The 17,581-nt window shown below is 38.5% G+C and overlaps 1 protein-coding gene across 2 annotated transcripts in view; it reads right to left on the bottom strand.

The window, feature by feature from the left end:
- Window positions 1–17,581, bottom strand: part of ADCY1 (adenylate cyclase 1) — a 170,414-nt gene that overhangs the window by 84,649 nt on the left and 68,184 nt on the right. For both annotated transcript variants that reach the window (XM_075745272.1, XM_075745273.1), the window contains exons 3-4: window positions 17,204–17,322; window positions 4,155–4,266 (exon numbers count right to left, since the gene is read on the bottom strand). In XM_075745272.1, the coding sequence (XP_075601387.1) occupies window positions 4,155–4,266; window positions 17,204–17,322 (231 nt within the window). The remainder of the gene's footprint in view (window positions 1–4,154; window positions 4,267–17,203; window positions 17,323–17,581) is intronic.

Raw genomic sequence — 17,581 nt, forward strand, 5'->3', positions numbered from 1 at the left:
TCTGGCTAAAAGATGAGATGCCAAAAGTGGCACGAACAAGTAAGATCTTTCATTCAGAATATCAAAATTCTCTTCTAGTGATGTTCTTTTCTAAAAAGCAAACCTGTTTGATTACGATGCAGGATGCTGGAGAAATGCCTCTTCTTTTCTATTAAGTTGACTTATTACAGGTAAAATATTTTGGGTATAGCTGAACGGTATCACAAGATCGTGTAGCTGTGACCATAAGAGTACCTGAGCAGGGGTATGTGTAACTCTGTGTGATGCTACTTGGTAAGTGCAGCCTTGAGAACCTCCCTCATTCACAGTAAATCCACGCCACAGCTAAAGCACGAACCAAGAATGCACTGAAATATACAGTGTATTAAAGTAGAAAGGCACCCAGCCTAAGTGGCATGTATTCAAGAATTCCTTGGGAACATAAAAACCACACAATGCAAATGATTATATCACATTAAAATTTGTCACTCTTAAAAGTAAGCTGAAGAATGACAAATTAGAAGCTAGCTATAGTGTTGAAGGTTAATTGCAAGGCATCTGAAAACCTCATGCAAAGATCAGTTGTTTAAAGCATTTATTGATAATACATAATGCGGAATGACTATCATTAGAGCAAAATCTGAGACTGCACAAAGCTACTCTGGTTAACTGCAAGAAACTGAGAAACTTCAGAAGTAACAGCCTGAACTAAGGAAACTAAGCCTGAACATAAAATCCAATAGAAATTAATGCAAAATCATTCTTTCTATTTGGACCATTCATAGGTCTTATGAGAAACTTAACTGCATACGTTCAGAAAGGTGGCTTGCTATCATTGTGTACAGTCCCAAGGGTACCTCTGCAGAATGGGCAAATTTATCCAAAATGGTTATAGAAAATCAAGGTGCCTAAAGACAGTAACATTACAAGTACTCCTGTAACCAGACACACAAATGAACCCTGAGGCATTCATAGCAGTGCCTGTCCATGTGGATTCTCTGATGTCTGTCTAGAACGAAGTTACACTCCCGCACAGATACTAATATTGTCACTCATTTTTGTTTAGCTTTATATTTTTGAGACTCATTTTCTTCAAAGTGACTCAAGTTGGCCCATAGACTCAAAAGTTACTAAGGGGACCACAAAGTCCTATATAAAATATGACTACCTAAGATTATTTCTTTAGGAAATCAAACAGTGCTGTTGTGAAAATAGAAAACATGCCATCATTTTAAGTATTGTATTCTGATCACCTCTTCTTCTAACAGAGTTCAAAGACTCTGTGATTTACAAGGTAATTTAACCTGTACAAGATAAGCGTTTGAAAAACATATTTTCTCTAGAGGTGAATAAAAAAGAAAGGACATGATAAAAGAACAAATAATTTCTACTAGGGAGTAAGAAGATCAGGACTTTTCTTCCCTCTCTTAACTGAATGCACAAGCAAACTTTCAAAGGAGCTGAATGACACTAAATTGAAACCTAAGGCTTGCCTTCAGAACTCCCTGTCACACGCTGTAACTATACTTGAAGCTATTGTGATTTAAGAAAAGGAGTACCATTTCAAAAAGAGCAAAACTATTTGCCTTACCAAAACAATGCAACAAGCAGCACATAGAAAGAGAGAAAAATCTAATGCTAAAAAGTATAAACCAGCTTCTAAATGTCAGAAGGACAAATTTTAGGATTAAGTTGTTCCAGATCTCTCAACAAGAATTTTTTTATGTTCATCTGAAGCACCTAGTTCTGGTCAGTTTCAGAGCTACACTGTCAAAAAGCAAAGACTTACTATTCCTAAAATGTGTCAATGTGTCGAAATGCCAGGACTCTTCATGAGACTCCCAGCAAATATATGCTGCCTTACACTTACTACACTTCCCACAGTTGTGACAGGGACTTTTTTTTAAGCATTAGTTTTAAGACAGGACAATTGTTTTAACAAGGATTGTCATAAACTGCCCCTTCCAGCTGACACTGCTTCCTAAGAAACAGCAGCACACAGCATGCATGCTCACATATCACACTTCAGTAGTCACAGGGAACACACCTATCACCATTATATTTTTAAAGTCCCTTCCCTGCAGTTTCCTCCTTCATCATTCTGAATACTAAAGCACAGCACTATTTTAAAATCAGCCCAGTCCTCTGTTTTGACCTAATAATGAATATCCAGAAGTTGTTTTAACCAAGAAAATTACACTTTGCAATACATTTCTTCTGACTGCAGGACACACAAGAACAAGTCTCCCTTTACCACATCAGAAGGTGCCAACGAAAGCTCATACATTCTGTCTTTAATCACACCCCAATGCAGCACAGACTGAACTAGGACAAGTAAATAAGAAATCTTCCTCACATAGCTGAAAGAAACCATGAGATTTATTTTCAAATTTGGAAAAAGAATGCATGCAGGCTGAATGGAAAAGTTAAAGCTTTTTAGCTCCTCTGCTATCCCTGATCTGCTTCTTCCCTGACAAACAACTGAGCTCGCACCAAAAGCTGGCATCCGCCTGGTACTCTGGCTTCAGTGTCACTGACACCTCCAGTTGGCTGCACCTGGCCACTGCTAAGGGAGCAAGCGTGGTGCAGTAGCCATCTCCCTGGCTCCACTGCCATGTCACATGTCACAGGCATGTGCATTTCTGAGTGCACATGTGGGATCTCGTGTTATGTCACAGTACTCCCATGTTATTACATTACCTTGTGTTTCATGGCTATGATGACTCCACAAATGATAGCACTGGAGCTTGTGAGATGGCTGGTTGCCATTTGGAGGATGAAATTCAGTAATGAATTTAAAGTAAGGAGACTATTTGAACTTTTTAAGTAATTTAAGCTCTTTCCAATGATCATCTATATGGCAGTCCCTTTTATTTCTAAGGTATACATCTATGAAGTACTCTGGGCTCAGGACCTGTGATCTCCATGAGGCACTGCCAGCAGTTTCAGTAATGAATTGGTTACACAAAGACTTATGAGTGTGTTACAAATTCATACCAAAAAACCACACCTCCATTGCATCTCTATGTAGCATCTAAGTTAATCTTCTGTTTTTTCTTGGAAAAAAGGAACACACAACAGTTTCTCTCAGTTATGACTTGAGTATCTAGTGCAAATCAGGATATAGCACTCGATCAAACCCATTAAACTAAGAATAGGTCTTCCTTAGCCTGGCATTTTGTGGAGCAGAAGATTTCCGTCTCCATGGGGTCCTTGAGAGCTGTTTATCAAGAGGGAGCCATAGATGCAGAATGTCCACAGGCTTCAGATCTCTCATGTGGAAGACTACATCAAGAAGTGAGTTTGGATGCTGTTTATGTGCAGGACCTGAAAAAATATGTTCCCTAGGCTGCAGACCAGAGTGTGCAGACAAGATAGCTAGATAGTGGAGGAGCATAATTTATGTGGAGGTGACACTTCTCAGCAATGAAGGCTCTGAGGACATTGCTGGCAAACAAGATAGATTTGATGAAGTTTTCCTTTGTTAAAGGGGAAAACATATTTTCAGAATATTGTTAAATGTAATTTGAAACAAGATGTGTGACTTTTTCAGGCACATCTATTCCTCTCATTTCTTGTCAAATGCTACTATTAGACTGCTAGAAGTTGTAAGGAAGGAACATTTCTCTCATATTCTTTTCCTTGGGGAATCTGGTACAATGTAAGTGCAATGACCAAAACATAAGCATCAGTTATGATATGGATCCCATTTTGCCTACAGTAGCTTCTCTGAAAAGCTACCATCATTTCTGTGACACGGAGTGCTTGCTGTGAAGAACTAATTTTACTCTCTAGCTTCTTATTATCACAGAAAGTTGTTTTATGCCATACTGCCAATATTCATATTTTCCATTATCCTGTTATTTTCTATGCAGGATAGAAATGTAAATATTGAAATATTTTCTCTATTTTGTGCAAACAAAAGCAATGAAGAATACTGATGGCATCCAAGGAGGGGGAAGAAAAGTATATTTAAAAATAGAAACTTAAGCTTCTTTCCTAAACAATTAAAATAGACTGTTTTCTCTCCAGAATATGAATAAAAAATGGAAGCTTTAGAAATTCATGACATATGGGGCTAAATCAGTCTGTTACAGATTTCTAATGTATAACTCATGCATCATTTTTTTCAGAAGGGAATTTAAATTAAATTTAAATAAGAATGTTGTACTTACTGTAGCTAATTCATCAAATTTGCCAAACAGCTCATTCAGCAGCTTCACCAGCTCTTGGGCCGTACACTGTGATGCCAAACTAGTGAACCCCACAATGTCTGCAAACAAAATGCTGTAAAGAAGGAAAAAGATATCAGTACATCTTCAAACTCTCGTTATCCTCTTTCATAGCACGAATGTGACCCAAAGAATGAACTCAAAAAAGTACTGAAACACTACCAATAAAGTGCTAGTAGGAACAAAAATGGCAAGGATTCAGACAAATAGGCGTGTCTAGTGCTGTTAACTGTTGTAGAGAACCCTGGGACACTTTCAATGCCTAGATACCTATCCTACATACCTATCTTATGTAGATATGGCAATGCACCTCATTCAAGGGGGTCCCCTGTGAGCACTCCAGGAGCACAGAGAACAATTGTTTCTCCTTTTTACAGCTGGGATCTTCTCAGCTCAGTTGGTTTCAAAGGCAGTTTTTGCACTGGTAGAGTTCCACAGCCAAACTGATAAACTTTGCATAAGGTTTAATAAGTACTGAAAGACATGGGTTAATAACTTGTGTATGGTAGCTCTGTGATGTGGTCTTACTTCTCCCTGTGCGGAGCTAGCATCCACAGTGTCAAGTCAGGCTTCTCTGTACTACGCTGCATGGCTCAAGTGTCCAGCTTCCATCAATGTCAGCAAGGTTTTAACGTCCAGCAGTTTAATCTGCCTTAACAATTCCTACTCATCTGCGATGATAAAGGGAGATAGCTGAAAGAAGCATAGATACTACTGTGATAGAGAGAATAAAAATTTTTGTGCAGATCCTGAAACTTGAGAGAGTATGGAGCTATGATTCTTTTAATAGACTGTTGGCAGAGGCCCAGAACTTGCTGCAGGAACCTAATACGTTTATCTCCAACACCCAGACTATAAATGTCAAACAAGCCTTTATTTATGCAGATGCTAACAAACAGTCCCATGCTACATGGCTTAGATATACTTGACATAGTGTAAAACTTAGCTTGCAAACTATAAGTTCAATTAAGCATTAGGTACTCCCCTTCCCCTCTACAGATAAACCAGCAGATGCTAGAAAAGCAGGACTAATAAGTCTACTGTTTCCCATTTACTATAACCAAGTGAATGCTCCTGAAAAGCTACAAAAAAGAGCAAATAGAACTCCTGACTCAGTCCTCATTTCTATAACTTCATTTAACCCAGTTGCTAAAATCCCTTGTCCACTAGAGCAAGTTAGGTAAAAGGTATCCCAGCACAAAACCGACTCATCCAAAGTTCAACGGCTTTAATCTACAAACAAAGCCTCTATGTTGTCATGTTAATACATGGGGCAGTCTCCCCACTCTCTTCTCCTTTGAGCATGCTTTATGAGAACATTGCTCAAGATGACCCCAGTTCAGGGCAAAAATAGTTATTCCATCCCTATGCTGTTTAAACACAACAAAAAGGCTTCTTAAAATAAAACATTCAGCATTTAGTTAATTTTACTGATTTGTGTCTCCGCCAGCATGAATGTGAACCAACCAAGTGATGGGTAAGGTAAAAGGCATTAACAGAGTGAAATAACGCCAGGAAAGTGCTCTGCATATTTGCCCGCGGAGATCTACTTATTCTCTCAATTCTGGATTGACATCCTTGTTGTTTGACAGCCCTAGGCTGGTCTTTCTGGAAACTCATCTGTTAATATCAAATCATCATCCTAAATTCCTTGGAAGATTTTCAAGTGTACTTACATGTGCATCAAGGTCTTTCATACAGTTTGCTTTATGACCCATTTGCTTTATGACCTACATTCCCATCAGAATTCATACAGTCAAATAAGACACAGGGAAAAACAAAAATTACAATTGTTGCAATCCAACATGCCATGTAGTTTCCAGATTTTAATTAGATACTGTTAATATGGAGGGGGAGCATAGATGCTGTTTTATAATAACAGTTTCTGCTAGCCATTTTACATTTCATCATTTGCACATTATACATTTTGATTGTTTTTATTTTTCTATTTCCATTTTAAATATGGCAGTCCACTTTTTTTTCCTGCGTAACTACATTTACAGTAACAGTAATAACTCCCACAGCACCAACAACGTCCACCTGAAAAAATTAGCATTTGGGTTAGGGGAGTAGGCCTTTAAGGTAATAACAATGTTTACCAAGGTCTTTAACAATGAAGAACATACACAACTATACAAACCAGAAATGTCCAGTGTTTGTGGAAACTATATGACAATGTCTTAACAACTAACAGAGCACCCATTACACTGCTGACATGTACACTTACATAAAAATCTCTCAGTTAGTTAAGTGCAAAGCATAGGAAATACATTCATGCATAATTATTCAGTTAAAAGGAAAGTTATTTTACATATGACTACCTTAATAAGTCAGTATGGGATCCTTACTAATCCTTTAAACTTTTTAAAAATGCTTAGCCCTCAGCATTTGATTCACTGGTAATTATACAAAACATTGATAATTATACAAAAAAGTGAAGTCCATAAAAGTACCCATAATACATAATTGAACACGCAATTGCAAATTTAGGTAAAATATGTAATTATTGTGTGCTGAGACACAGTTGTGATTCAGTTATGCTTGTGAAATATTTCATACTGCAGTTAAATGCATGTATATACTTTAAAGCTAATGGAATAGGTTAAGTATATATGATTACTGCTACACTTTCTTGACATAAGATTTGTTTTTTAAAAATTGTAACTGCTTTTTTGCAAAATTTGTAACCGCTTTAATTTAATATTCTTAAAATGTGTAAAGTATAACTCCCATGTCCGGACATGGCACAGCAGATGGGGGCAATCCTGTGAGTACAAGCCCTGCCTTTTTTTAGAGAAATTCTGCTCATTTCTACCACCATGAAATGTTACAACGAGAGCAGCTGCTGCATTTCTTTTGAAAGCAGGCTGAAATACAAATGACCAAACCTGATTTTTCATCAAGGATGGTAGGAAACAGCCAGTGGATGAGCAGGGGGTTTGCAGACCCAAGGTGCAACTGGGACTGTGAGCCTGCTGCTTCCACAGTCTGTTGCCACTCCGGGGTGGCAGTCCTGAGGAGGGTGATGCTCTCTCAAACACACGGAGCTCTGATATTCTAAAAATGGCATTGAAACTCATTAGCCAGTTCATTTCATTTTAGTTAGCACGCTGACCAATGTTATCTCTTGCAGTTCACCTGTCTGTGTCCATCTGTTGCCTCTTCCCTTACTGCTTGGACTACAAGTGTTGTGGGGCAGTGCCAACACTCTTTATTGTACAATGTCTAAAAGAAATTAGGGCAGCATCTCAGTCTGGGACACGAGGTTTTAACTACGGAGTCAAATCAGCCATCTGATGCAATAAACTTTTCTTCCCGTGTGATGTCCTACTCAGGTTTTTGGAATGTAAAGGACACAGAAGGCCTTTATCGGGAGGTGGCAAAACCTGCCACAGGGAGTGAGAATAGAAAAGAGGTTATTGTTCTTGCTATGGCCACAAAAATCGTAGGGGTACTAAAGAGAGAAATGATAAACATATACAGTGCCAGAATCCCAGTGATATGCATGAAGTGTTTCCAGACCCAAACCCATTTTCAAATATATTAAAATATTTTCAAAGTCCAAGTCTCCACCTGTTTCTCAGCAGAACACAAATTAACACTGAAATTCCCTTTCCTTTGATTTGGGTATATTATTTACACAAAAATAATGAGAGTCTTAAATGTAGGCCATGTCTAACATTGATATACTTAGAAAAGTTAAGACAAAGCAACTACAGGAGTGACGTCAGTGTTAAGGCACATTAATCACTCCTGTAGATGCACTCATTCAAGAGCAAAATAGCCTTGGTTCACTGTAACTTAATCGCTAATTGCCATGGAGGTTCACATCCTCAGAGAGGATTAAACCAGAGTAAACTAGAGCTACCTTATTTATGCATGAAATAGTCCTTGTAATGGTATGGTATGCAAAGGGACAATTCACAGTGATTGTCAGGTAATTTTATTTAAAAAAAAAAAAAAAAAAAAAGCATATATAGGAACAAGAAGAAAGAAGCTACCCATTAACAATTGTTTCTCTTAATGACCATTCAGGGATATCACTCTCCCTGCTTTAATTCCACAGAAATCTTAACAATGCCATTGGGGCACTCTGATGAAAAAACAAACAAAAAACCCTCCCAATCTCAATTAAACTGCAACTATTAAAGAAAGAAGAGAAATGAAAGTGGAAAGAAAGTGAAAACAAAGGACGAAGGTTACTTCTGTTTGTTCAACAGTGTAGCTTGCACATGATTCAAGCGCCGCTCTCCGTGACAAGCGGTATAAATGTGATGGTTAGCAAGGCTAAGTAGTTATTACAGTGCTAAACCTCGTATTGCCTCATTGCCCAGAGGCTCAGCAATGCTCTTATTACTCTGTCCCACAACTAAGCAAAGGGACCCCAAGAAGCTATCATTCTCTTTGCTTGTGTGCTATACCAAAAACTCTGCAATCCTAATGCTCTCTGAGATATTCACCATTTGTCCTGTAGTTTTCAGTCATACCAGGATTTTACCAATATATTCACAGGATCAGGAAGTTTGGCTAATCTGGTAAAAACTTAAATCACTTTGGCTTTTAGACAAGTTGTTAGTGTCATAAGTTACAGCAGCATGTCAATATTCTAATTAAATCCTGGGGGGAAAAATCATCAATTATTGAGCAAAGCTTTGTCAAACTTCTGCTCTGCTGCTGATTTTAAAGTCTGTGTGACGCCATTGTGTTGCAGGAGCAGTGCTCTCCTGGGTTAGAGGTTTACTTGCTCCTAATGCTGCCTGCTTGCTTACAAAAGAGAAGAACATATACTGAGTATCACTAAAGCACAAGACAGCAGCAGCAGGAGACTAGTTTGAAATCTTTCCTTCTGATTGCTTTATTCGAGATGCAAGACACACTTTTGTTACTGGTTTTCTCTCTGAAGGTAGCAGCTATGGCTACCCTTTCCATGACTTAAACCCCCCATCACTCCAGTAACAGCTTCTGCTCATAGCTAATAACCACTTGTTGGTGCAGCTGCGCCTGGGTTAGTATTGCCTTTCTTCTTGCAGCACTCCCAGGGCAAGGCTAAAACCCAGCTTTGATTCTAGCTTTTCTGTGGCTATTTTCTGAAACTTTCAACTGGTCTTACTCTCATTCAGTAAAATAAGCTTAAAACGACTTGGTTTTTTATAACTATATATACAATATATAATATAATAATACTTTAGTTTTAACATTTTAAAATGTATTGATTGCTAGAGTGTAGCTTAAATACTCCCCACTGAAAACACAGCCTGTCTGTCTAACATTTACATAGTCACCTTTCTACATTTGATAGGAAAACTAGCTTATTTCTGACAGAAAGTTACCCAATTTTTTCATTAATAATATTTTATACATAAATGGCTTGTTTTAGTTACCAATACTAAATGACAACTATTATGTCTAAAACATTTTGAAATATATATAATCTCAAGAAGTTATTTGCAACTGCAAAAAACACCAAATTTGCAAATAAATTTCTCCAAAGGAGTTTAATTTACTACAGAACATTTCCTGTTACAGATGCTACGCACTGCATCTTTCCCTCTGATCTTCCTCCTTTCTTAATGAAATGCACCTAGCTTTCTGAAAAGATAACTTTTTCAAAAAAGCTTGAAAAACAGTTCCTCCAAATACAGTGTACAGTAATTGCATCTAAAATTATCAATGAACAGTTCCTGCTAGATGGTCTACACGCAGACAACATGCCTAATCTCTAATATCCACATAAATTTAGTATAAGAGTGTATACCCCACAGACTACTTCAACAAAGCACGTATCATAGATACCTGTATCACAGTGTGTAAATACAGATTGGTAAGCACTGAAGAACAGTGTTTTTCTTTTGAATATTTGTTTCCCTCCTAATTTATTAATAACATAAAGGGAGAGAGGGAGTGCACCCTCAGCTAGTTTGCGGATGACGCCAAGCTGAGTGGTGCAGTTGATATGCTGGAGGGAAGGGATGCCATCCAGAGGGACCTTGACAGGCTTGAGGAGTGGAACCATGAAGTTCAACATGGCCAAGTGCAAGGTCCTGCACATGGGTCAGGGCAATCCCAAACATGGATACAGACTGAGGGATGAATGGATTGGGAGTAGCCCTGCGGAGAAGGACTTAGGTAGATGAAATATTGGACGTGAGTCGATACTGTGTGCTTGCAGCCCAGAAAGCCAATTGTATCCCAGGATAAACAAAAGGAAGCATGACCAGCAGGTTGAGGGAGGTGATCCTGCCCCTCTACTCCCTCTCATAAGACCCCATCTGGAGTACTGCATCCAGCTCTGGGGTCCCCAGCACAAGAATGGACCTGTTGGAGCGAGTCCGGAGGAGGACCATGGAAGTGATCAGAGGGCTGGAGCACCTCTCCTATGAAGAAAGGCTGAGAGATTTGAGGTTGTTCATCCCGGAGAAGACCTTATTGTGGCCTTTCAATACTTAAAAGGCCTTATAAGAAAGATGGAAATAGACTTTTTACCTGGGTCTGTAGTTACAGGACAAGGGGTAACTGTTTTAAACTGAAAGGGGGTAGATTTAGATTAGATATAAGGAAGAATTTTTTTTACTTTGAGAGTGGAACAAGCTTCCCAGAGAAGCTGTGGATGCCTCATCCCTGGCAGTGTTCGAGGTCAGGTTGGTTGGGGTTTTGAGCAACCTGATCCAGTGAAAGATGTCCCTGACCATGACAGAGGGATTGGACTACACGATCTTTAAAGGTTCCTTCCAATCTAAACCATTCTATGATTCTATGATTCTAATTTTTAATGAAGGTTTCCTGAGCACATTTTTTTTAAAGTTACCTGGAGTATATTATTTGAAACACAAACATCCCCCCCCTGCTATTTCTAACTGCTTCTGGTATAAAAACTCTGAATAAAAGCAAAGTAACACTGCAGTGAGCAACTTCAGGAATGAAAGCATTATAAATAGCTATTTCTCTCATCTCTGTCACAAACAAGGAGCTGAGCTGGTTCAGCACAAGCATACAAGTTGCATACATCATTATCTCACACTCCTTGATTCTCTGGAGCATTTCTGTGTTGACAAGCCCTGAGTTATCCCTCCAGAACCTCTTGTATTCCTGTTTTCTCCCCTGTGATCCCTGCAGACAGGCATAGCCAGCACCTGCCCACTGACTGCGGCCCTCCTGCAGCACTGCAGGAAGCTGCTGCACCTGCTAAAACTGAGCATGGAAAGCCTGTGGCTTGGTTTGAGATTTAAGCTGCTTCCCAACTGTGAGTATTGATGGAGCAACCCTTTTCTATGTCACGCTATGGGGTGTTCAGAAAGAGAAATCCTGCCAAGTTACACAAGAGATTTAAGAGCTTGTAAGTGGTAAATGTTCACGTTTAACAGCATTCATTCATGTGCTTTGTGCACTTGCATGGTCCTGCTAGTTTCAATAGAGCAACTCGTGTAAACAAATACTCAGCAAAATAAGGAGGGGTTGTGTGCCCTGTTTTTTATTTCCACTTGGAACAAATGACTTGGGTAATTTGTTTAATTAGACTGCAACTTATTATAAGAATGATACTTTAATGGCACATGCTGCCTCAGAAAGGAACCTGTAGGGTTGTTTATTTCCTTAAAGATCAACCATAATGTAAAATTGTTAATAATTTTACCTATAACTTGCTGCAGTGATTAAGAAACAAGTGCTCTCAAAAAATTGAAGAGGGTTGTTAAAACTAAAAACAAATGGAAGGTTGTTTTTACAAAATTAACATTCATGAAAACTAGTTCACTGTGAAGTATTACTAGCTCAGAAAGCCTACATACAAAAGCCTGTTCATAGGCATCACGATCACAGCTTTTTAAAATGTTGGAATGGGTAAGTTAAATTCAAAATTTTTTTGAGTTCTGATGCTTTCTAGAAGACACGACACACCAGAAATATTTGCGTATAAATAGTTTCAGACTGTGCTCTGGCCTCAGACTGAGTCACAACAACCTCTAAATGGCCACAAAGGAATGCTTTTATCGGTAGCTTTGAATCAGGCAGTATGTTGCCTGAATTAATATCTCGTCTTACAAGCAGCCAGTTCTATTTCACACTTGTAAAAATTAGGATCAATGAAATTGTTGTACCAGAGGCTCAAGAAATTAGTAGCAGTTCAATGTTCATTTTCCATTTATCACTTGAATGTTATTTGAGTTACAGAGCAGAGTGAGAAGTTGTCTGTTAACATACTAAAAGTCAGCCATATCCTCATCCATGCATGTGTTGAAACAGTTTTATTAATATCTAATGTAGTGGGAAAAGTCCAATTCAAAAGAGACATGAGGGCTCCATACAGGGCATATATTTGAGCTGAAACACAACTTGGAATTACTAAATTGAATTATAGCTGCATGGAGAAATTCAGTCAGAAGTAGTGTGTTTTTATAGTAGCCACTGTACATATATATGTAATCTGTAAATTCCTCAACCCTGTAGGGCCAGACAAGGGATAAGAAAAGGAAATATTAATTCTACATTACTTAACCTAATCTTAGGAAAGAGCTGTCTCTTGTATGTTACAAACCATACTCCTGAGCATCACGGAAGAGCTGTTCCGTTGGCGAGTCTTCACATGTAAGCTGACTCACATCCTCCACTGTGACCTAACACCTATACTGTGTTGAAATGGCTCTTGAATTGTATATGGACTATTTCCTTCTCATGAGGCACAGATGTTATACTGCTTGTGATTATTTTACCTTCCTGATGCTTGAATTTAGTGTTCTTACTGGGTTCACGCTATAATAATTTTGGATGTGTATTTGCATGTCTTGTTTGGCATATTACATTTGCATTAATTGTTTGTTTCCATTTAAAAAACATGTACTCATTTCCTACTGTACAGCAATTCTGTTCAAAAACTTTACAAAGTAACAGATGACCAAAAAGCCTTTCTTCCTCTTTGACAAAAAAGTTGTATCTTTTTCAAGATCATTGGGTAATATTCAGGTATTCCACACAAAACATAGGAAAACAAGCAGCATATCTGTAGAGTGAAGAATTTGCTGGCAAAGGACTGATTTTCATCAACTTGTGACAATTGCTTTTGACCTCATCTTTGTGAAGGTTCCATAGATAAATATATTCTGTTTTAACCACTATCCTTTATACAGTGTACACAGGAGGTAATAAAACTTGCCTGTGAAAGATTTTGTGTTCCTTTTTGCAAAGGCACAAATACCTACAGAGGGTTGGAATGGATAACAACCTTTTCTTGTACCATTATCTCACTTCTGAAAGTAAGGTGAATTTAAGGCTGGTGATCTTTCTCTTTTGATGTGAAACTGCTGCTGAACAGAGAGCTTTGATTTTCTTCAAAAGTTAAAAGTTAGTGGATTATGAGAGAGCAGAAAAAAGCAGTTCTTTCCATACGTTTCACTTAATCTTCAAATAATGCAAAGAAATCTTCAAATAATGCCAAAAAAAAAAAAAAAAAAGACAGCCACCACAAAACTGCATTGGGAGAAACAAAGTAAAAGGAAGGGGAAAAATGCAAATAAAGGTGATGATAGAAAGTTGACATAAACAAAATATTCACAGCAATTAATTTAAAAATACGAAAGCTAAATGAAAAATAAAGAGTTACAGAACAAGAAAAGAAATATTTCAGTGGCCAAATAACATTTCAGAGTGTGGACTGTCAGTATTTGTTTCTGCAGGGCTCAATCAGTAAGCATAGGCATTGTGCAAAGGATCTGCTTCTATTGGAACTAAATTATAAAAGTTTAAGCTCTGGAACTGGAGGAACATGGAGAGTTCAAGCTTTCAGCCCTCCTCTGCACTTCTGGCACTTTCAGTAAAGTTATGTAACAAACCTTTCCCAAGTTACGAGCTTGTACGTATCTTTCTTAGCAGGATTTGTTCGTTTGCTAAATGTAAGCATTTTGGAGGAGAAAAGGGTTTTTTCTTACAAACCACTACAGTTCCGAGGGCCCTTGCAAGTTCCTTTGACAGCACTGTCATTCTGCGTAGGAAGCCATGCATTCAGTGCTGGTTTTTGGGCTGTATTCAGTGATGCCCTCAGAACAGTCTCAAATGGAAATACAAAGTTTCAAACTGCCCCCCCCCGCCCCCCCCGCACACACACACAGAGAAACCTTCAATTGATGTTGAAGGAGTTTAATACTTTGTACTGCAGAAAGAAAAATAAAATCCTGGGTACTAAGGTGGAGGTCTGAGGAGATTTCTAACTGGAGAGAGTTTTCCGTGAGCAAAATAAGTTCCTCTCTTTACTACAGATCTGGGAAGAGCTCATCAAAGCATGAGACAGCACTGAGGGCTCTGCCCTCAACACGGAGAGGTGTGTTTGCATTCCCTTCTGGAGGCACAGGCAGTTGCAGGCAGTCATTCAACAACTATTTGATAGTTAGTAAAATATTTACTAATTGATAACCAGGGCCTGTTGCCATGAGGTATCTGCCAGTATCGTTTCTGAGTCCATTATTCAATTCTTACAGGGGTATATATATATACACATACATTGTAACATATCCCCCTGTGCTTTTCTGGGAAAAGGTAAAGAAGGTAGCTGTATGACTGTCTTATTTTTCACATGCAAGATATAGTACTTAAAGACTCTTTGTTTATTTTCAGGCAGCTATTTAGAAGACTGAACAGATGGTTTTTGTTGCTGGTGAGGGTTTTTTTTGTTGTTGTTGTTGGGGGTTTTTTATTCATTTGTTTTGTTTTGGTTTTTAATAGGTGAGGAGTGGAAAAATCATGCAGTTTACTAATTGCATGTTTACCTCCTCCAGCCTACCTGGAGGATAATGCTCTGACACTTGCAGATATTTGCTGGGAGAAAAAGAAAGCCTTACAATAGGAAAGGTAAAAGTGCAGGTCATTTTCTATTTTCTGCTGTGTAGCTTTGGGATTAAAACCTCCAGGAATTTAGAACTATGGAGGGGCTTTTTGTTAGTTTGTTTTAATAGTGGTGTTGTACAGAACACTTGTTGTGAAAAGGGCAAGTCATGAGAATATGAGAATTATCTCTTAGGCCTGCCCAATATATCACTGAACTGCCAATACTCAAAAGAAAAAAGTTGTCTTCATCTCCTTAAAAAGTTAAAGCACATATCTTATTATTGGCACTGACCACCAGCAGCGCTTCCCGAAGGGATGCTGTAGTACTGTCCCCCACACTGTGTGTGGGTGGCACCTGCAGGGAGTTCCCCTGCATCACTCAGATCTGCAGTCACACAGCTCCAGGGGTGAAACTCCGGTCTACTGGGACCTGCTTGCAACAGCTTGCTGGGTATTTACTGGGACACTGTTCCCCCTCTTATCTTTTTTTTTTTTTTTTTTTTTTTTAAATACAGTAGTTGCATTATTGAAATAAAAGGTAATACTGTTTCTTATAGAACAGATGGTGAGTGGATGTCTCCTGTCTTCAGGCCTCTTCCCTGAGGATCTTTCCTTTGACATTCAAATGAGACCATCTTTCTTTGTGTCCATTTGCCCCAAAAGTACCCTCTTAATGTCAGAGAATGAATTCACCTCTCCAGATAGGTTCAAAATCTTTTATGAACTCCATATAGAAGCAGTGAGTAAGCCACAGCATCCTTAGTGGTTATGTGAAACACCATTTCATGTAGGAAAAAAAAAGGGTTCTCCTGAGCTTACATTTCAAAAAGATCTCAGTGCAAGAGAAGGTTCAGAAGCACTATCATCAACCAGTCCATCTGCAAAGCGATGTCGTTTAAGACTACCTACACTGTAATCAATACAAGGTACAAATGTACTAATCCAGATATAACTATCATTGGCTTGCCTTGAACCTGAATGTAAGTGCAACCAACAGTAGTATACGTGTATTTCATAGCACTGTGGTGGCATAACTAGATAAACTTTTTGTAAGTATATAAGAACTGTGATCACCAAAAGGGACAAACAAAGATAGTAGAAGGCACCCAAGCAACAAAAATCTGGCAGGCAGCAGACAAGATAAGCACAAGTGACTGCAAAGAGACAGGACATCATCCAAAGATGGAAGATTGGCAAGAAAATGAATAAAAGACAAATGGTGTTGGGGGGAGGGGGCAACAGCATAAAAGCATGAAGCATAAACAAGGAAAACTGGAGAAGGAGGAAGACAGCCCACTTTGATTTTGAATTCTCTCATTCAGGAGCTTTCAAGCATGACTTTGGCAGTTGAGAACCATCGAATACTCTATAACCAACAATACTAACTCTGTGCCATCAGCTCTTGAGGTACTGTACACTTAGAGCTAACTTTAAATTGATTGTTAAAGATCAAGAATTTTGATATGTAGTGATGATGATCAACATTATGCAAGAGCTAACCATTAGCAAGAAGTGAGCTGCTAATGAATAAATTCAGTAATATTTAATTTCACAGTGTAAAACTGACTTGATTGTCAGTCTTCTCCCATCACAGCCATCTCTGAATCTCTCACTGACATAAAAGCTTTTAGTTGCAAAGCTTAGTCATTAGGAAGCGGTCTTTGCAAATATTAGAGTTGGTTGAATGGGAGATAGACTGACCCCACAAGAAGAAACTTAACAGAGGATGAGGGAGAGGATGAGGTGCTAAGGGAGTTTACTCCTTTGCCACATGAGTACATGTGCAAATCAAGGCAGCTCTGAAGTACCATTTATTAGAGCTGCACCTTGCTTAGTGCAAGGGTGGCACCAAGTAAACCTCTTTGACTTTCTGTAAAAGTTACCATGCAAAAGTAAAACTTCTATTCACCCAAAACATAATACAGTACAAAAAGAATGACTACTTATGTAAAAAAGCTGTCTGCCTGCCAGCACTACTACTCTAAGCCGTTTATTGATTCACCATTATCTTCTGAGAAGACTATTAAGTCTTCCTAGTGGGCTCATTCTCCTCCTTTGAATAAATGACAAATCTTCACTGTATTGCTTGTTTGTTTTTGTTTTTTTCCTCTAAGAACTGATTGCAATTGCACGTCACTGTATTTCTCTGCTTGAAATTATTTCATGGGCTACATCAATCCTACCTAACGTTGTCATGCCTTTGAATGTAGATCTTGTGGAAAATCCTTTCAGGAGGCTTCAGGAAATCTTCCTTCATTTCCATTGCAACATTCCTAGGCAAAAGACTCATCAAGAGACGTTCCTAAAAGAAAACATAAAGAACATCACTTTTGTGGTATAGTGTGTGACCATTAGTCAAAAGTTTTAAACTAGCAGACTAGATAATCTTTTCCTAATCTAGTCTGCTTCCTGAGCATTTGTGCTGCATAAATAATATCAACCATTTCTCTCAAACTTCTGCAGCCTGTGTGGGTGTCTTTTTTTTAAGTCTTCTGCACTAAAAAAAAAACCAAACCAACAAAAAACTATACAGAAAGGGAAGAGCCAGCTTCAAGAGCACA

This window comes from Balearica regulorum, chromosome 2, assembly GCF_011004875.1.
Source record: "Balearica regulorum gibbericeps isolate bBalReg1 chromosome 2, bBalReg1.pri, whole genome shotgun sequence".
Taxonomy (NCBI): Eukaryota; Metazoa; Chordata; class Aves; order Gruiformes; family Gruidae; genus Balearica; species Balearica regulorum.